Source organism: Petaurus breviceps, unplaced genomic scaffold (genome assembly GCF_028583685.1).
Source record: "Petaurus breviceps papuanus isolate PSGF00001 unplaced genomic scaffold, PetGlider_PUasm1.0 90667, whole genome shotgun sequence".
Classification (NCBI taxonomy): Eukaryota; Metazoa; Chordata; class Mammalia; order Diprotodontia; family Petauridae; genus Petaurus; species Petaurus breviceps.
In genome coordinates, this window is record NW_027187302.1 from 1300367 (window position 1) to 1322540 (window position 22174).

Below are 22174 nucleotides of genomic sequence, written 5' to 3' on the forward strand. Positions count from 1 at the left end.
CTTGCTGCTACAGAGTGTCAGGCCTGAAAGTCAGGAAGACTCATCTTTTTGAGTTCAAATCTGATCTCAGACACTTACTAGTTGTGTGACCCTGGGCAAGTCACTTAACGTTCTGTGCCTCAGTTCTTCATCTATAAGATGATCTGGAGAAAGAAATGGAAAACCACTCCTGTGTCTTTGCCAAGAAAACCCCTAAATGAGGTCACAAAAAATTGTATAGGACTGAAAAGATTCAACCACAAAAACAATCATACACGAAGCACATAGTAGGCATTTCTTTAAGTGCCTACTGATGAATGCCTATTGGTTTATTGACTAATTGATACACATCCCATTTTTAATCATGAATAACTTGCTTAAATAGGGTAACCATATTTAATAATTTAATCATATGCACTATCATTTTTGTTTTTGTTTTCTTCTAGGCTTGTACTAATTTTGATCATGGTCTAATTGTACACAGACTGCTGATTCAAGGATGACTCCTACATCAGTAATAAATGAGTTCCTGTCTGTTAAAATAGAATCTATTTCATTTTTGTGATATTATTCAGTGCTTGAATGTACAGCATCTACCAATTTTCTTCTGAAAAGAAAATTATACATGATAATAGGCATGAAGCGCCTATGTAGTCTGTAAGCCTTTTTAGTTTTTCTTATTCCTTTTTTCTGATCCATATATGATGAAATTGAACAGGCATAAATGTTTAACTTAAATAAATTGAATAATAGAAGTAAGGGTTGGGGAAGACCCAGATTGATAGCCATTCATGAAAAAAAAAGGGTCATTAGTTGTCTACAAGCTCAAAATGAAAAAAAAAAGTGTCATAGAACAACTGAAATGTTAGTAAAGTTTTAGGCTGTAGTAATAGAAGTATAGCATTCAGATTAAAGGACAAAACTGTTTCACTATTCTCTTTGTGTAGGTAAGATACCATCTGCAGAATTTTATTAGTTTTGAGCACAGCCCTTTAGGAAGGATGTTGACAAAAAAGAGAAATCAGACAAATGTAAACAAGATGGTGGAAAATCTGCAAACTGTGCTAAATGAACTTAGTCTGGGAAAGGGAAGACAGGACAGGGTATCTAGCATTCATGTAATATGGTAAGGTTTGCAAAGCATTTTTCATGTTTTTTCATTTGACATGATGACTGTCTTCAAATATTTGAAGGAATATCATAAAAAATAGAGTAGATTTTTTCTTCATTTCTTTAGTGAGCAGAAGTAGGGTCAATAACTAAAAATTACAGACTGGAAAGCAGATTTTGTCTCTCTATATGGGAGAACTTTCTTTATTTTTCTTTTTGGAGGGGGGAAGGTAGGGCAATTGGGGTTAAGTGACTTGCCCAAAGTCACATGGCTAGTTTTGTGTTAAGTACTGAGGTCTGATTTGAACTCAGGTCCTCCTGACTCCAGAACTAGTGCTCTATTCACTGTGCCACCTAGCCACCCCATATGGGAGAACTTTCTAACTTTTAGAATTTTCTAATATAATATTAGAATGTGCTACTTCAAAAAGAGTGTTATCTCTCTGTATATTTAAACTTGTCTGGCAGGTTGATGACATCTAAGGTAATAGCTAAGGTCTCTTCCATTTCTGACATCTTATTTTATTATTCTTAATAAAAAATATGAGAAAAAAGTTGCAGATCTTGATTGTTTTCTCCAAGTACACAAAATTTAAAAATTTTGAACTTTAATGGCAGAATACACCAATATCCTCCCATGATATAACATTGACTCCACTGTAGACAGAAGAAAAATGTGTGCATCTTAGTATAGCTGAGAAGTGTGTAAAGAAGCAGTTGGGTATCATCTCTTGCTAGATTTAAATCTTCTTGGAACAAAAAGTGTTTGATAGTTTGGATTAGGACTGCCTAGAGACATTTATCAGATTTGTGTTGTCATAATCTATACAATTTTTGCTTCTCTAAATATTTGTTAAAATCAAAAGAAAACTCCATGTTAAGGGAATTTTTCAGCTTCAAATTTTATTTCTTCCTGAAGATATGGATGAAACAGATGCCAGAGATCATCTAAAACTGAGTCCCTCATTTTACAGATGAGGAAACTGAGACCCAGAAAGGTTCAATAAGTCACCCTGTGTAATAGTTACCCTATGACACATATAGGAAGAGGTAGAATATTTGGGTTCAAATCCAGTCTCTGAAACATACTGCCTGTGTGACCTTGGGTAAGTTACTTAACATCTTCATGCTCTAGGCATATTTCTATTAATTACAGAGAAGGTGCCGATTTCTTTATCTGGAAGTTCCCTATATCAATTAATAGCAGTTCCAGGCTTTATTCATGTGTGAAAAGAAAATTTGCTATCTGATAGCATTTGCTTGGCAACAGCAAGCTAGTCAACTCAAGTCAAAACAAACAAACAAAAAACATTTGGAAAAACATATGAAAGGACAGTGATTGTTTCAACTAGTTAATTGAACTGCAGTGCTTTTGGTTGCAAAGAGAAAGAGCAGGAATTGAGAAAGAGGATATATGTAGCTAGCTGTAAAGTTAGTGGTAATTGTACTACAAGGTTAGCATTTGTTGCAGATATTGTGCCAGGAACTAGTTTTGTCTTCTATGAAAGATTGAAAGGAAGATATGGAGGGACAATCAAGTAATGGCATAAAGTAATAGAGGCTATGCAGTGCAAATGGCTAAGAGAATAGGATGGTAATATAGGTACTTGGTTTTTATTTTTAAGTGTTTTAACCTTCCTACCCACCTCTCTTGCTTGTTATGAAAATGACAGCTCACAGCTGTAAGGAAACTGAAACATAGATCTATTTTTAAGTCGAAAATAAAGGCTAGACCATGTCAGTGTTGAAAACATCATTTGCCATTGTTCGTGCCTTATTTTATGCAGCCATGTATTTCTTATGTATACATTCAATCAGCAAGCATTTATTAAGCACTTACTATATGCCAGACACAGTGCTAAATGATGGGGATGAGAAGAAAGACCAAAGCGGGTCCTGCTCTCAAATAGCTTGCATTCTAATGGGGGAGACAACATGCAAATAACTGTATACAAACAAGATAAATACAGGATATATTGGAAACAATCTCAGGGGGAAGATTAAGATCCAGACTGAGACTAAGGAGGACTGGGAAGGACTTCTTGAAGAAAGCAAGACTTTATTTTTAGAGTCATGCAAAACATATTTCTGCATTAACCATCTTCCCCTCCCTGTGCTCCCTCAAAAAACAAGAAAAATAAAGGAAAAAGAAAAACACGCTGCAATCTGCATTCTGAGTCCATCTGTTCTCTATCTGGAGATGGATAGTACTTTATGCTGTGAGTGAGTCCTTTGGAATTGTGGTGGATCATTGTCATGATTGTGACATTGTGAAGATGAACAACTTAGCGGTAAAAGTTGCTAAATTGTCCAAAGTTGGTTATCCTCACAATATTGGTGTCACTGTTCTCCTGGTTCTGCTTGTTTCACTTTGCATCATTTCATATAGGTCTTTCCAGGTTTTTCTAAAACCATTCCCAGAAGGTGAGACTTTAGCTGAGACTTGAAGGAATCCAGGGAAAGACAGAGGAGAGGAAGACAGCCAGTAAAAATGCCTGGGGTCAGGGGATTAAGTGCCTTTTGCAAAGTGCAAGAAGGCCAGTGTCACTAAATCTCAGAATACTGGAGTCAGGACAACTGGAGTTTATATCTGGCCTCTGACACTTACTAATTGTGTGACCCTGGGTAAAGTCATTTAAACCCGATTGCCTCAAAAAAAAAGAATACTGTCAAAATTGGAAGGTACCAGATTATGAAGTACTTTAGAAGGGAAACAGAGGATTTTATATTTGATCCTAGAGGTCACAGGAATCCACTAAAGTTTATTGAATAGAAGGGTGACATGATAAGACCTGTGCTTTAGGAAGATCCTTTTGATAGCAGAGTAGGGATGAACTGGACTGGGGAGGGACTTGAAGAAGGTTGGAAAATCTGAAGGCTATTGCAGTCACTTGGGCGTGAGGTTTGGAGGACCTGTACAAAGGTGGTGGCAGTGTCAGAGGAGAGAAAGGATTGTATAAGGGAGATGTTATGATGGTAGAAGCCATAAGACTTGACCACAGATTGGATATGGGGAGTGACAGAGAGTGAGGCATTGAAAACAACACCTAGGTAGTGAGCCTGGGCGACTGGGATAATGGTGGTTCCTTCAACAGTATTATAGAAGTTAGGAAGAAGGGAGAGTTTTAAGGGAAAGTTAACGAGTTCAATTTTTCAATAAGTTGAGTTTTAAGATATCTGTGAAACATCCATCTCTCTTGATGTCCAATAGGTAGTTGTGGATAGGAGATTTGAGGTCAGGAGAGAGGTTGGGGCTGGATAAATAATAAATAGATCAGAGAATTATAAGTATAGAAATTATAATTGACTCCATGAGATGAGATCACCAAGTAAAAGAGATCATAGGGAGAAGAGAAGAAAGCCCACGATAAAGCCTCCGGGGACACCTATGGTTAGTGGGCTTTCCTTAAAAGGGAAGTACTGAGAGGAACCAACAAGTCAAAAGAAGGGACTACAGGGGTGAAGAGTACTTCAAGTATGAAAAGTCCAGGGGGGAAATGAACTTCCAGGGAGGAGAGGCATGGTAGAGAAAGTCCAGGTAATTGGTAGTGGAGCCTAGAAAGGAATGAAGTCATGGTTGGGCTGGTAGGAAGGATGAGGACTGAGGAAAGGTCATTAGATTTGTCAATTAAGAGATCAATGTTATCTTTGGAGAGATCAGTTTTAGTAAAGTGATGAGATAGGAAGACAGACTTCAGAGGGCTCAGAAAGGAGTGAGAGGAAAGGATATTCAGGACATTGTCTTTTAAAGAATAAATTAGAAAATGTGGATTTTGGTTCAATATAAAGAAAATAATTCTGACAATTGGAATTGACCTACACTGGAAGGAGATGCCTTGGGAAGTTTCTTCTCTCCAAGAATCTTCAGGCAGAGGCAGGATGACCAGTGATGATGAGTCAGTGATGATGGTTCTTGCTAAGTATGGATTGGAGGGGCTAATATACCCAAGACTCCTCACTCTGAAATTTTCATAAGACTCTAGACTAGAGTCTAGAGTATTTTGAAAAACATCCTGAAGGCAATTTGTTTTCAGACCTGCATTCTCCTTGATTTCATTGTAACAGATGTTTTCTAAAAGTCCATAAATATGCTAAATATGTAACAATAAAATTATGGAAGTCTAAAGTATTTTGTTGCATTATCAACCTTTTTTTATAATAGTAGACATATGGGAAGGCTGTATTCAGGCAATAACAAAGTCTAGGAGTTAGGGACTCATTACTTTGGCTAGACAGATTTCATTGTCTGACATATTTATTTACTCATTCAACAAAAATGTAATCTGAGACTTACACAAGGTACCCTGATAGTTACTGTGAGGGACAAAGAGATAGTTTATAATCTCTGTAGTGGAAAAAAAGATGCACACACAATGGCAGTCAGATAGGTTTAATACAAGTCTTTGTAAGTCTACAGTCAATAAGGTACAAGCAAAGTGTTACAGGAACTCAGGAGAGGCAGACATAATGTCTGGCTGATGGCTCAGAGAAAACTCCATGGAGGAGACATCATTTGAACTGGTAATATTTAAATAAGAAAAGATAGTATAAGAAAGAGTATTCCAGATGCAGTGTACAGTGTGAGGAAAGGTGTTAAGCCATTTACTTATGGATGGAGGTAGACAATTAAAGGACAATGAAAATTAATAGTCCATTTTCCTGGATTATGGTGTACATGAAAAGAAGTAGTTTGAAATAAGGTTGCAAAAGGTAGGATTATAGACTCAAAGCTAGAAGGGACTCCAGAGTTCAGCTCTAGAACCCTTAGTTCAGCTCCCCTATTTTACAGATGAAGAAATTGAGACTCCAAGAGATTAAGTGACTTGTTCAAGGTCATACAAGTAGAGAGTGGTACAGCCAGGATTTTAATCCAAGTCTACAGCAACAACCACCACCTGCCTCCAGAGCCATGGGTCTTTTCACTGAGCCATAGATTCTGAAATCAGGGAATTTTGGCAGGGTAAATGATATGAGAGATGGTCCTAATCCAACCCTTTCCTTTTTATAAAGGAGAAAATTGATACCCAGAGAGGTTATGAGATTTCTTCAGCATCATACAGTTCCATTGAAGCATGTTCTCTCTCTCCTAAAAGCCCAGTTCTGTTGATAATGGAGTTACATAACTGGTGGATTATTGACATATTTGGCACCTGGTTCAGCTTGAGAGGGACCTGGACAGACAAACCCTGAAGAGAATTTCATACAAATGTGAAGGCTCTACCTTTTCCTATCTGTGTGATAGGGCAATTATTACACAGGGTGACTTATTGAACCTTTCTGGGCCTCAGTTTCCTCATCTACGAAATGAGGGACTCAGTTTTAGATGATCTCTGGCACATTTCATCTTGAATGGCAGGTTAGGGAGTTTGCATTTTTTAGGTAGCTCATAAGAAACCATTGAATATATTGGAGAAGGCGGGTGATATGATTGGAACCACATATATTGTTTACTCTTGTCTCTAAGTCTTGGCTCATTGTCCCAAGTTGGAATTTCATACTCCCCTCACTTTTTTTTTTCTTTTCCAAATACTACCCAAAACCCATTTCCTCCTTGAAGTTCCTCCATAGTACTCCAGTACATACTGATCTCTTCCTGATGTAGTCTCCTATACAACTTGTTATGTGCATCTCTTTTGAGGAAGTATTTAAGTCTAACTGATTTTATTGTTAAGTGCTTCATGTATGCACAGGTTGACTTTCAATAAAGTAATAAACCCTCAGAGTCTGGAAATGCTGTCTCTGGTATCTTTCCTACCAAACCCAGAACAGAACTAACTCATGGTAAATTGAAGGAAATGTAGGGATTGAGTGAACCACACTGACACCATCTTATGACTCAATTCTGCATCTAGCTCAGTTCCCTTTCTATTCAATTAGGAGGATAATCCAATTTCTGACTCGTAAGAAAACTCTTCAATTGTGCAATTTGTGAGAAAACTTTATTGCATTGTTTGAATCTATCCCTGTATAGCTGAGGAACTGAATCAGCTACACCTGTTGCTTAGAGACCTTTAACTACAAACCTTTTTTTTCCTGACCAGAAACCCAGTCATATCTCAAGATTGATGGAAATAGTTTTCTCAAAGTTATACATCTCAAGCAACTCATATGTTTTATCTGAAAACTGGCCCCATATTGGTCAATCAGTTACTGTTTCCATGTCCTTTTGATTGAATATAGACATTTGGGGGGAGTGAGATACCTCTTTTTCTGATTTCAGGGAATTGCATCAGTTAGCTCATCTCCCCCCCCAAATCAGAAAGCCCCAAATCTTTCATCCAATTAGAAATCAGATTACCTAATTATGTATGCTGATTAATTATTTTCTTTTAATTAATTGGTCTTATTTGATTAATTGCTTTTAATGCATAAAAATCTGTCTTCCCTTGTATTCAGGGTCCAGTGCTAAAGCTGAGGAGGCCTGATCCTGATTTGTTATGCTATTGGCTTGCTTTGTTTAATAAATTGATATGCTTGGAAGCTCAAACCTTTGTTTCTCCAATCATTTCATTTTCCATTGACCACAAATGCTCAGTCTCTATTTGTGAATGCTAATTTTGGGGGCAATTGTTTAATTTCCTGTCTATCTCCCTCCAGGAACATGTTTGAAGGTTTACTACTTTTTGATAATGAGGACATTCTCATGCCAGATTAACAACATTTCGAAAAGGCAACTCTTTTCTTGCCAAAATGTCTTTGTTCATCAGCTGCGGTAACAGCAATTTATTTAATATAAATTGCTTAAATGGACTTTCCAGGCATGTTTCACTATTAATCCATCCTCTAAAGTGCCATAATGAACAATTGTATATAGAAGCACTTCTGAGATAAGTGATTTCTTTGCTGTGGTAGCTCTTTCCACCAAAGCAATCATTCCCTGTGCTTTAGGGAGTAAGTCCTAGAGAATTGCCTATAATTCAGATGGAGAAACCAAGGCAGAGAGATAAAGGGAATTATTTAGGGCAACACAACTCGTATGATGTCTGAGGCAGGATTCAGTGCAGACAGTCAATAAAGATTGATTTAGTGCTTATTATGAACCAGGTACTGTGCTAAGAGCTGAGAATAAATACAAAGAAAGGCAAAAGACAGTACCTCCTCTCTAAGGGTTTAATGGGAGAGTCAACATGCAAACACCTATGTACATAGAAGGCATAGGAAAGAGCCTGGAGGTGGAGCCTGAGGGTGGCAGGACAAGGATGATGATCCTTTTAAGGATAATGAGGAGTGGTCAGACAGGCAGCTTCATGAAATCCCAAGGAGGAGGCGATGCATAGGAGGAGACAGGGGCAAATTGCCAGAGAAGAATCCAATAAATAAAAAGAGATTAACAATTAGGGCCAGAGATCTGACTGAAGAGATAATTACCAGAGGAGATAGTAAGAGGGGGTGCGGTCAAGAGAACAAGAGAGATTTGGGATTTGGAAGGAAAAGGAAATCATCAGAAAATGGAACAAAGATGAGAGAACGTGTGTGGGGGATAATATTGAGTTGATTTTGAATGTAGAGTTAGGGAGAAAAGGAAGCTTGTGATGGATCTCACTTTTTTTCCAGTAGATTATTTGAAAAAATCTCCTGTAAAGAGAAAGGGGAAGGGGTGATTTGGCAGCTTGAGGAAAAAAATGGTTTGAAATAGACATAGGGTGACTTAGAGGCGTGGGGGAAGAATAAAAGGATTGACACATAATGGTGAGAGTTCAGTTGAAATTGGATTATGTGGCAGCTAGGGGACTCAATTGATTAAGCACCGGCCCTGGAGTCAGGAGGACCTGAATTCAAATATGGCCTCAGACACTTGACACTTAACTAGCTGTGTGACCCTTGGCAAGTTACTTAATCCTGACTGCTTTGCCAAAAAAAAAAAAATTGAATTATGTAAACATTTAGGAGTAGAGAAGACAGATGGTGGAAATGATCTAGGGTTGTATTTTGTAGAGGAATAAATAATACTAGGACAAAGGTACAAGGGACTGAAAGGTAGAAGATGATGTGAAGTTAAACTAATTAACTATCAAGCCAAGATTTTGAAGGAAAGAAAGTAATTGCAGAGAAGGAAAGCCCAAGGGAAGAAACATGAGGTAGAATGACAAGAAGCTGGAGAGGAGAGGTTTCAGGGGGATGAGGTTTAGGGAGAGATGGAAGGATAGAGGATTCTTGGAAGAATATTTGAATTACAGATGGGGGAAGGAAAACAATGGTCCATAATGACAAAATCAAGGGTACAACTATCTCCTTGTGTGGCTGAGTTGGATTGTAGGTTTAAGTCATGGGAGTAGAGGTACATGAGCTAGCAGCAAGGATGCTCGAAGAGACATTAACATGTATATTGAAGACCTCAGGTATGATGGACTGGGGCGGAGGGGAAGTCTGTGAATGACTTCTCCACTTTCAATTTGATTCTATAATCCTATATGCAAGTTAATATAGTCCCAAACCTGATTCATGCCACTCATGGCATCAAATACCCCTGTGTACTTTTCTGTTCACTGAACATAGCTGGTTCTCTATTAGCCCTCTGAAACACACTTGATTTTTTAATGTGTCATTGCCAGTTAACTGCAGTATCAGCCCATGACACCCTCCCTAGAGCTTTACTGATTAAGGCAAGAAAAGATTAAGTGGGTGTTATGGGAATGGGAATCTGACCTGCCCCTAGGCCCTTTGATAGGCTTACATGACTCTGAGAACCTTCCCTGATTTGAGAATATGCTCTGCCCCCTGATGGGCTGAATGCAGTCACCTGGAGCCTGTGGTGGGAGGCTTGTTCTTCAGGAACACCCACACCTTGTTACTTTGTGATTGGGCAGTGGGTCATGAGGGTTGTGATGGTCTCTGACCTAGGAAAAGGCTATATATACCCTGATGTGAGGTTTTGCTGTGGGGCTCTCTTTGGGGAGAGTTGTGTGATTTGGCCTGATGAGACTATGGACAGCCATTGAACACTTCCCTTCCCCCCCATGCCTTTGAAAACCCAGATGTTGGTGCTTCCCTCTCTGGTAACTGACTAGGTATGGATATAATGGTCAGACAGTGGGAAGCTCTGTCTGCTGATCTGTTTCTCAGTCTGCTTCTAACTTTTGTTTGTATTCTCTGAAGTTCGAGGTGCTGACTTTTTCCCCTGAACTAGGTAAAATGATATGTGTTTGTTTGATTAAAGTAAGACTGTTAACACATTTTGAGTTGCTTTCCTTTGGAGAAGCAGATCTAAGAACCTGTGTTGACAGCCAGTATGACCTGGGTATGCTAGGGTGTTTGCTGCTACAGTGGAGAAAGGGAAACAAAGACTTAATTTAAAAAGATTAATAATATATAATAAACATAACATATGTTATTCTATATTAATGTATAAATAACATAGTAATTAGTAATAAACTTAATCAAAATGAATAAAAAAGAATTCAATGATGGCTTCTTTATGGTCTCTCAAAAGTGGTAAAGAGCAGGAATGGCCATAAACAAAGCTTAAATAAAGGAATTTACCCTTGAAACCCTCCCTTTCTCCTTTCTTTTGCCTGTCCTCCCATTTCCCCTCCTTTCTTCACACTCACCACCACCTGTCACTGAGAACAAGCTAAATCCACTAGAACTATAACAAAAAAGACTGGGACTCCAAGTTGGCGGCTATGAAGTATGTAAATCTGTGTATACTTGGCCAAAAGCAAGTCCACCATATGATCCAAAGCATTGGAGTAGGAATTCACTGAAGGGAGAGCAAGGGCATAGCACCATGTTGATGGCATCAATACTGGCACCAGGTATTTCTCTGAGTGGTGATCCAATTACTTTGGGTAGCCTTGCTAAAACAGGTTATGGCAGAGTCATTTATAGCAATAAAAATACTTTCAATGTCTACTCCAAAGGGTTTTTTTTTTCAGTCAGTTGACAAGCAGAAAGATAAGCCCTGCCTTCAAGGAGCTTATATTATATTGGTGAATAGCAACACATGAAAGAAAGCTGGAAAGAGGGGGAAAGGGGTGGTGGGGATGGAGAGAGAAGGTACCTGTGCTTTGGAGTCTAATGAGAAATGAAGAGGTGGCTGGCCTGATTGTGAAGGATGAAGGTATATGCAAAACATGCAAATCTTTTGTACATGTTTACTATTATTATAATCAGAGGCAGCCATGGCATTGCAGATAGAGATCTAGTCTCAAAGCCAGGTTCAAATCCTGCCTCTAAAATATACTAGCAACATGATCTTGGGCAAGTCACTTAACTTCTGGGCACTCCAGGCAAGTCTTTAGGACTTTAAGTTGCAGGGAGAGTATGGACCTGCATCACTAGAGGGAATTTCTTTACCCAGGAGTTACCAGCATTAATGAAATCAAAGGTCCCCTCCCTATCCTATTGTTATTATAAGGGTTAAGAGCGTTCCTGATCAACTGTATTGTCTTATAGAAGCGTGAGCCTTTGTTTGGGACTATGATATCATATTCCTTTGTTAGGTATGGACATGGCCATTGAAAATCTCTCTGGGAGGTTTATGGAGTATTAATAGGGACATAGAGCTTAACTGAGGATGAAGACATCTCCTTTGGCCTAATCAACTGGAAAAGAATTGGCTGATTTCAGACTATAGAGGTGAGAACAGACCTGAGATAGGTGAAGCTAAGAGCACCCTTGGATCCAGTGAGTGAAGTGGGAGGAGAGATAGGGAGAGAATATATGTGTATGTATGGTACCCCCAACCTCACCTCAGGTACCTTGGTACCTTAAATCGAAAGACCAGAGAAGTGACATCAAGAGTTAGGCTGGGGTTCCCTACCCACAGAGCCTCAGAAAGCTCCTGATGCCTGAGTTCTTGGCCCTTTGGAGAGGCAATGGCATATGGCTGCTCAGCCTGAGGGATGCAGCTGTAGAAAAGGAACCAGCCACTAGTCTATACCTGCCAGTGCAGCTTTGGAGGAGTCTCATAAGTTGCCGGAGCCCAGCCTCTAGAACAGAGGAGGAGGAATTTTCCTGGATAATGCCAAGTTTCTGGAGAATCCAAGGACATGATGTTCTAAACAGAGAAGGAGGAGCTGATGAAAAGAGGATCTTGGACATGACCCCATGGGTGAACAAGCGTCAAAGGATTCATCTGTATATGGGGTAGCCAAAGATGTGGACTTTGCCCTCTGCAACTACCATGAGTTGTTCAGACAGTGCAGGTCTGATGATTAAGGGATTGCTTCTTTAGCAACCTCAAGTTTTTTTTGTTATTCCTGTGGAGATTCCAAGCACATGGGGCTATATTATAAAGCTGGTTCCTTTACAAGTAATAGCAAGGCACCCCAAGACAGAAACAGAAGGAGGCATGAACAAGGAGTATGAAATCACCCCCATTACCCAACAGTTCTGTGAGGAGCAGTGCCTTCAAGGACACTGGCCCTGCCTTCAGTCTATCCTCTCCCCTGCCCCCTGCCCTGCCCTGCCCTGCCCCCATTTATCATCCAGGGCACAAACCCAGTGGAGACATGGCCTGAAAGCTGCCTTTCCTGCTGCTGTAGCCCCTTCCTCTTTACCATCCATCACTACTGAAGAACTGGAAAAGAAAGTTCTCACCACCAAAGTCGTTTTGGTGATTCAACATCAGAAACAGGGTTTTAGCAATTGAAATGATAATAATTATGTGTTTGCACATTAGTTTTATTTCTTCCTCTACACAGCAGCCAAACTGGATAACTTGCTATCCAGACCACAGGATTTTACCATGCCAGGTCTGCAGTCAAGGACACCTGAGTTCAAATCCAGCTTCAGACACTTATTAGCTGTGTGACCTTGGGCAAATCACTTGACCTCTGGTTTTGTCTCCTCATTTTTAAAATAGGGATAATAAAGGTACCTACTTCCCAGGGTTATTGTGAGGATCAATTGAGGAAGTATTTGTAAAGCACTTAGCATAGTCTCTAGGTTCTAGAAAATATTAGTTATCATCATGATCATCATCATATAATTACTGTTGTTATCTGTCCGAAAGCTGAACCTTCCTACCTGTTTTGCCTTTGCCTATTAGAATGTGATCAATCTTGAAGACAGAGAATATCTCACTTTTCTATTTGTATCCATAAAGCTTAGCATGGGACTTTGCACAAAGTAAACTCTTAATGTTTTTTTATTAATTCATTTATCCCTACAGTGTCAGGGAGTTGTTTTTCTAGCAACTGTAAGTTGACATTACAAAAAATGGGAATAGTCAATGTGGGAGGAACTGTGGGAGACGGACATAAACACACTGTTGGATGAATTGTGAAGTCATTTAATGATTCTGATTATGTCTAGAAGAAAAGTGGCCATGCTATCCATCTGTGATCCAGGGAGACAGAAACTAAAGGTCACAATGTATCTGAATATTTGTAGTACCATTCTTTGTAGTAGCAAAGAACTGGAAACAGTGAGTGCTCATCAATTGGGAAATGGATGAAAAAATTACAGTATGTGAATGGAATAGAATTATGCATTAAGAAACGACAAATATGAGGAAATCAGAGAAACAAAAAAGGACCTACATATATGAACTGAGGCAGAATGAAATAACCAGAACCAAGAGAACAATATACAGAGTGACTTTTTTTCCTTTCTGAGCTACACATGTGATTTCAATGGTATAGGGAATTTCTGGTGAGGAAATGACCTGTCCTTATGCAGATTGCTACCTACTTTGAAGTTTATCATCTTCCAAAGTGGCAGAGACACTGAGAGATTAATTGATTTGACTAACTGGTGAGTGTCAAAGACAGGATTTGAATACAGGTCTTCCTGACTCCAAATAGGGCTTTTTATACATTCTCCCACATCACCTTTCAAAATATGGAATGACTAAAACAATATAAATGAAAAGAAAAAAACCTAAAAGTCAAATTGTGAATAATTTTTTAAAAATATAGGTGTATATTATATAATGTACATATGCATACACATACATCTATGTATATGTACAGGCATCCGATATATGTTTATGTATATATACATATAAACAAATATATATGTATGTGTGGATATATTTTATATATGTGTGCACAAATATAAATGTATATACACACATCCAGAAGACCATTTAGTGAAATGGACTTTGCTCCTCCTGGCAGAGAGGTGACGGAGTAGGACAGAATATTATACATATTGTCAGATGTGGTCTCTGTATCAGATTTTTTTTTTCAGAATTGTTTTCCTTTGTTACACGGGAGGGTTCAGTTGGTTGGGGTTGGTGGTGATTTGAAATGACAAAGTGTGCCAGTGGAGTGTTTTGTCTTTAAGAGCAGATGCTTTGGGAAAGATGGTTTTGTTTCATTCCCTTTTGACAGTATACTTTTCTTCCATTCTTCTCTCCAGACCCTTATTCAGGCATCCCTCTTTGGTAACTTTTTGCCAAGGACACAGTATCTTCTCTTTGGTGAACTTTTCCCTCATCTATTTATTTTGTCATCGTCGTTGAGCTGTTTTTCAGTCATGTCTGACTCTTTGTGATCCCATCTGGAGTTTTCTTGGCAAAGATACTGGAGTGGTTTGCCATTTCCTTGTGTCTGAGGCCAGATTTGAACTGAGGAAAATGAGTCTTCCTGACTCCAGGTCTGGTATTCTATCCATTGTGCCACCTAGTTGCCTTATTGATGTCAATAGCCTTGGTCTTTATTCTTAGTGGTGTCATTTACATTAAACAGTGGAAAGGCATGAAAGAGAACAATAAAAAATCACTTGCTTCTTTGATTGTAGAGTATTTTGATGGTGTTGGATATTGGCTTGATGTCCATTTTCATTCTTTAGTTCAGGCCAACCCTGAGGGCAAAATTGATATTATTTCTATCATGCCTTTGATGTGTTATGTGACTAGAAAGGATGGTGTTATACTGTTCAGATACTTCAGGCAAGTAAAATATGAATCACAATCATTTCCAAATATGAAGGACAGAAAAATATAGAATCAGAGAATGTTAGATTGGAAGGAACCTTAGTTCTGGCATAGTCTTCTTATTCTACAAGTGAAGAAGGTAAACCCTGAGGTGAGACAGGAAGAAAAAGGATTTGCTCAAGATTGCACAGCAAATTATATATTGCCTTTATTATCTGGGTGGCACTGTGGATAGAGCACTGGGCTTGGAATCAGCAAAACTCGTCTTCATGAGTAAAAATCTGGCTTCAGACACTTACTAGCAGTGACTCTGGGCAAGTTACTTAATCTTGTTTGCCTTATATTCCTCATCTGTAAAATGAACTGGAAAAGGAAATGGCCAACCTCTCCAGTACCTTTGCCAAGAAAACTCCAAAGTGAGGCCGTGAGGAGTTGTAGACAACTAGACTGAACAACAAAATTCTATGGTGAACAGAACAGCCTCAAGACCACGTGTGGCCCTCTACATCCTCAAGTGCTGCCTTTGACTGAATCTAAACTTCACAGAACAAATCCCCTTGTTCTGTGAAACCTGAACTCAGCCCAAAAAAGTCACAATCAGTGACCTAGAAGGCCACATGTCACCTCGAGGCTGAAGGTTCCCCACTCCTAGTCTAGGGGGGAGAGAAGACACTGGAGCTGCCCCTGTGTTCTTAGGGTACTGCTTAGAGCACAACAATACCATCATATTTATCTTGTCTTTTTCTTCTTATCATTTCTATTTTGAATGCTCACTAGATGAAGACTTGAGCCTCACTCTGTACCATTTAATACACTGGCCATACTGGTGATGCTGAATTATATAATCATAGTATCACATCAGACTTTACTTCATTTTTCTTTTTTGAAACAGAAATCATTAGAACATTTTTATGATTATGGTTTGCAAATCAGCCTGAATCATAAGACATAGGTTCTAGCATCAAAGGTTTTGTAAAGGGAAGAATTATAGCCTTCAAGATCAGGCATTATTATTTTTCTGACTTGTTGAAAGGTTATAGAATTCTGTTCTCTATGAAGATTAATCCACATCACAATTCGATCGAGGGCAAGGGGGCATTGTTGGATGAATGAGGGAGTAGGTGTGAACAGGACAAATTTAGTCCCTATTGTCTAGCTCTTCCTTGAACTGCATGTTCAAATTAATGCTTTGCCATGAGGTTCATAAAACCACTGAATGAAAACATTGGAAGGGAGCTCAGCAGTCAATACAATGAAAAGATCTCTGTACAGATGTCTGTGGTCAGAGGTTGTCATTGAGTCACTTTTCTGTCATGTCTGACACTTTGTCACCCCATTTGGGGTCTTCTTGGCATATATACTGTAGTGGTTTGACATTTTCTTCTCCAGCTCATTTTACAGATGAAGAAACTGAGGAAAACAAGGCTAAGTGACTTGCCCAGGGTCACACAGCTCATAAATGTCTGAGGTCAGATCTGAAATCCAGAAGGTGAGTCATCCTGGCTGCAGGCACAGCAGTCTTTCCACTGTACCATTTAGTTTTCCTGAGGTCAGAGGACCCACGTTCAAATCCTTTTTCTGATGACAATACAGTGACTTTGGGCAAGTCACTCAGTCAGCCTCCTTGGGTCTTAGTATCCTTGTCTACAAAATGAGGAGACTGGATCGGGGCGGGGAATCTGCAGCCTTGAGGCCACATGTGGTCTTCTAAGTCCTTGGGTGAAGCCTTTTGACTGAGATCAGGTTTTACAAAACAAATTCTTTCATTAAGATTTGTTTTGTGAAGTTGGGATTCAATCAAAGGGCTGCATTTGAAGACCTAGAGGGCCACGTGTGACCTCAAGGCCTCAGGTTCCCCACCCCTGGACTAGAGTGCCTCTGAGGTCCTTCTAACTCTAAATCTCTGATATTGATCCTATGACCACCCTTGCACCCTCCATGCCTCAGCCTGAACAATGGAGCAATGCCCACTTTAACACGTCCGGTAAATGTTCATTCAACCTCAGCTTGAACCTTTCCAAGGATAGCTCATGAGACAGCCTCTGAATTCATGAGACATGCTGAATTCATGGTGAATTTTTCAAAGTCCTAACAGCTTTTCTGGATTCCCCTAAGTCCAGTTCAGATCCTAAGTGGAAATAAATTTCTAATCCTTGTTTCAGCTCTATTACTGGAACTGAGTAGTTACTTTTTCCTCTCAAAGTTCTTTTCCTTCTGGGAGAAAAGAGTTCAGAAAAGAAGATAAAGCCCCATGATATTGGGCTGTCAGTTTTTCATTTCTCTAGGTGACTGAGCCTGTGGGAGTTGGGGAGAGCTTCTCTTTCAAAAGATAAAAACATCTGTGATAGTGCTGTCATAATAACTGTGTGGTTGGAGGTTTTGAGTATAGAAAGAATGACTGAAGAGAGATCACTCAAAGCAAATAGAAGCTTTTCTTACCAATTCTTGAGGCTCCTATTTCTCAAACCCTATGAATCAGTAAATTTGTTTATTCCCCCAGAGGAGGCCATTTTCCTCCCAAATGCTCAACTTTCCCCTCCAGTATTTTCTACACTGATTTAGCTTTTTCAACCAGGGCTCAATATCTATTGGAAAGTTCCAAGCCAGATTGGAGACCTGTGTTCTTGTCTCATTCTGGGTAGACAGAGTGGGCGGTGTGTGGTGACTCTCACAAGGGATGAGGTGGCAGTATACAGTGCATTTTGTAAGTGACAGACAAGGGGCCATGGAAGCAATGGTTTTTTCTTGTGCCAATGGAAACTGGTCCAGGTGAACATCTCTGGCTATTGGTTCTTGACTCCTGCTCTTAAAAAAAAATTATAGGGGTGGCTAGGTGGTGCAGTGAGTAAAGCGTTGGCTGCGGAGTCAAGAGGACCTGAGTTCGGTTCCAGCCCCATACACTTAACACCCACACACAAAAAAACTAGCCGTGTAACCTTGGGCAAGTTACTTAACCCCAATTGCCCTCAAAAAAGGCAAAAAAAAAAGTTATAGTATTGTAGTATAAAGGGAATAATAGTTGCTAGAGGAAGTGTGTAGAAAGTTTTCAAAATATGGAAGAGTTGAGTCCATTTCTAATGGAAAGCAAGGTAAGCAATTCCAAGGAATGACTTCTTTCAATAATAATATTATTGAATAATAATAATGCTAGCTGGAATCTATACAGTACTTTAAAGTTTACAAAATATTTTTATATGATATTTCATTTTATCCTGACAACAACCCTGGGAGGAAGGTGCTACTATTACCCCCATTTTAAAGATCAGAAAACTGAGGCAGATAGAAATTAGATTGGCCCAGGGACACACAATAAGTGTCCAAGGCTGGATTTGAACTCTTGTCTTCCTGTCTCCAGGTCAAGCACTCTATCCACTACCTGGATATGTATCACCTTACTGCCTCTAATAGTAGCTGACATTTATTTGGCATTTTAATGTTTGCAAAGCATTATACATATTCTATTTTGTGTGGTCCCTCACAAGAACCCTGGAAGATAAATAGTATTATTATTCCCATTTTACAGATGAGAATACTGAGCCTGAGACAGGTCAAGTGACTTTACCAGAGTTATGCAGTTCATAAGTTAATAATTGTGGGGCAAGATCTGAACTCAGATCTTATTCCAATGCCAGCACTTTATTGCACTATTGTTCCTTTCACTATGGAACTCGTAATATCTATTCAGTTTCTTTCTTAAGTTTTATTGATGTCTTTTGTTTATAACACATACACATTTTCTCATTTCTTCCCCTGTCCCTTGGCACAAAGAAAAACTGTTGCAAAACCAACTGGTGTAATAACAGCTAACATTTACATCGTGCCTACTATGTGCCAGATGCTGTGCTAAGTGATTTACAATTATTACCTCATTTGATCTTGACAACAACCCTGGGAAGTAGGGTTTCTATTATAACCCCTATTTTACAGATGAGGAAACTGAGGCAAACAGAGGTTAAGTGACTTGCCCAAGGCCACAGAACTTGTAAATGACTGAAGTCAGATTTGAGGTCTTCCTCACTCCAGTCCCTGTGCTTGAGATGCCTGTAATGACCACGTCTTACAGTGCAGACAGTGTTCAGCACCTTCAGTCCCCCACTTCTCTTCCAAGATGAGGCTGGTACATTTCATCACTTGTCCTCTGAAATCAGTCTGAGTCATTGCCTTTAACTGTCTTTGATCAGTCTTTTCATGTTTTCACTAGATTACATTACTGTAGCTATCACGTACATCATTCTCCTGGTTCTACATTCTTTGGTTTATGTCAGTTCATACAAACTTCCCATGTCTCTCTGAACTCCTCCTGTCATTGTCTATACCACAATACTATTTCATTACATCCATATACCACAGTTTGTTCAGCCTTTCCCCAGCTGGAGGAAACTGACTTTGATTCCCATTTTTTTGCTGCCACAAAAATGACTTCTATTAATATTTTGGTATACATGGTAACTTTTTCTCTGTCTTTGATCTGGAAGTCTGGCATTGCTGCAAAGGGCTATGGTTAAATTAGATATTGGTATCATAGGCCAATGTGAATGGACTTTGCCATGGAAAAGCTGGCTTTTTCTTAACAGAATAATAGAAGCACTTGTACTATTTGCTACAATTAACCTTTTGTCAGAACATCTCAACAGCTTATCCTCTCCTATTGAAACTCAGTGATTCTATTTCACATATCTCCATCATTTTGTCTATTTTTATTCACTCATTAATCTCCCACTTCTCTACACCCTTGTCAGTCTGTTCTAATACCTTTGTTTGATTTTTTTTCTTCCAAAAGTATAAAAATGTTTAGCCTTGTGCTAAAAAATAAAATCTCCTCAGTATTTCTCTCTGTGCTAAAGTATTCTTTCCCTTTTGTCCATAAGTGATAAATCTATGCTTTGATTAATCTGGACATCAATTACTCTGAGTTAACTGTTCTTCAATTGCTTAATTATGAATTTTACTTGTAAGATATCACCTTCTATGCTCCTCTGATTTTTTTAGATATGATTTTTATTTAGATCAGTTGTTTGTTTGGTGCTCATTGTAGTTTAATGTTATAATATTCTGGTCTATATGTATTTTCCTTTAAACTGCTTTCCATTTTCACCAAGATCTTGCTGGAGGTCTTCCCCAAGAGTTTGTTAATGAATTTATCTAATATTGTGTGTGTGTTTTCACTTATTTCTTGGTCTTGCCTTTCTAGTCTATGAGTAAAATGTTGGTTCCTTGGCAATGGGGACTATTCTTAGTTTAATGTGTGTATCCCTAGTGTTTCACACATAGTAGGTGATAAATATTTGTTGGAGTGGATTGTTCTACCCATCTTTTTTATATTTAGTTAAGTATCTAATAATTTACTTTATAATCAAGTTTGACATTTGGTAATACTAGGTCACTTTAATTTTTCCATTTTTTCCTTTGAAATCTTTGACTTTTAATTTCCAGCCCTTATCCCAGCCTCCCTACAAAACTTTGTCTTATATAAAATACAAATATGTTTGCCTTATTTATATTATTCGTATTTTGCTATCCATTTATATATTCAGTCACTATTATTGGTTTTAATTATTGGTCTTTTTCCTATATGCTCTTGACATGCTAGTTTGTTGAAGGGTTTTGGGGAATATTTTGGCTCTCAGAGAGCAAGGCCATTGTATAACTCCCTGTGCAGAAAACCTGGCATTGCGTCATTGTATTACCTCACCAGTGATTCAAGGATGACCTTTTTGAATTAAGTAAGAATAAGAAATAGGAAGAGTTTATTGGAATAGCTTTGCTACTGTCAATGACTTAATAGATTCTGTATTTACATTTATTCATTTGCACAGATTAAAGATGTCTGCACAGAGGTTAATTTCCAACAAAACATCCCAGCCATCTTCATCCAGTTCTGATTATACTTGGGAATATGAATATTATGAAATTGGACCAGTTTCATTTGAAGGCCTGAAAGCCCATAAATGTAAGTCTTGCTTGAGAACTCTATGTTGTAAATATGCTATTTCATGAATACATTTTTCATGCCTTTTCTTCCTCTTTGCCACTCTGTTAAATAGCTTATGTTTTTTTCCTATTTATTATGACTGCTTTTTTCATTTCTAATTTGGGGGATGTATTTTCTCTCTCCATTTTTCATTGAATGTTACTAGTATGTGGAGATCTACTAAATTGTAAATAATCAGAAATGTATATTTAATTAGTTTTGTTGTTGTTTAAAGTTAAATGCATGATCAATTCTTTAAATGAAATAGCTCAATAATGAATTCTCTCATATAATGTGGTTTCTCTTTCCTTCATCTCCATCCACCCAATCCCTAAACAAATTTTAAAAAAATCTAAGAAATAAAATCTCAGATCTAAAATTTGTCCTCTAAAAGTATTTTTGCAATGAAACACAAAACACTGTGTTCTGGAACAACATGGGAACCCTAGGCTACTCTGAGCAATGGAGATGTCAAACCAGTCCAAGCTTTTAAGTATTCTTTAGTGCGTAGGCTTCTTGGGGGCAGGGATTTTTTTTTTGTCTTTGCATCTTCAGAGTCTAGAAGGTTAGAGACACTTAATAAACACTTGTTGGTTGAATGATCCCTTAAAGGGGGAACTTATTAATGACAATTCACATTTGCATGGTACTTTAAAGTTTGCAAAATGCTTTCTCCACAACAACCCTGTGAGATCTGTTGGTAGCACAAAGATTTTTTTTTATCCTCATTTTACAGATAAGGAAACTGAAGCTCAGACAGGTTGAGTGACTTGCCCATAGCCACACATTGGAGACAGAAAGATAGGAACTCAGGTCTAGCCCTGCCGCCATGCATGTAAAACCTGTTGAAATGATGATATCCCTTCAGATATCATAAGATTGTAGATTTAGAAGTGGAAGGGCATCAAGGGCCATCTATTACAACACCATCATTTTTTGATGAAGAAAATGAGGCCTAAAGGCACAGAGATAGTGTCAGCAATGGGATTTGAACCAAAGCCTTCTGACTAGAACCATTGTTCTTTCCACTTTATCGATATACTAGAGTATAAAAGGAAGACATCCCCATGGGACAGAGAGTGAAAGTAGAGCATTTTATGTGCTTCTTATCAAACCTTAAGCCAAGAGCAAAACCTTGCATTTGGCAGCCTGCCTGATTCAGATCTTTTTGTCAGCTGATAGCCAGCACACAGCTGTGTGAAGGCTGGGCAACAAGTGACTCTGGGCCCATGGTTTGAAGGTATTTTTTGCTTCTTGTGTATAACGCATGCCCTTTTTATAATAATGCA

The 22174-nt window shown here is 38.6% G+C and overlaps 1 protein-coding gene across 1 annotated transcript in view; it reads left to right on the forward strand.

The window, feature by feature from the left end:
* Positions 1-22174, forward strand: part of MRAP2 (melanocortin 2 receptor accessory protein 2) — a 69525-nt gene that overhangs the window by 16893 nt on the left and 30458 nt on the right. The window contains exon 2 of the mRNA XM_069065051.1: positions 20731-20864. Within this exon, the coding sequence (XP_068921152.1) occupies positions 20738-20864 (127 nt within the window). The 5' untranslated portion in view covers positions 20731-20737. The remainder of the gene's footprint in view (positions 1-20730; positions 20865-22174) is intronic.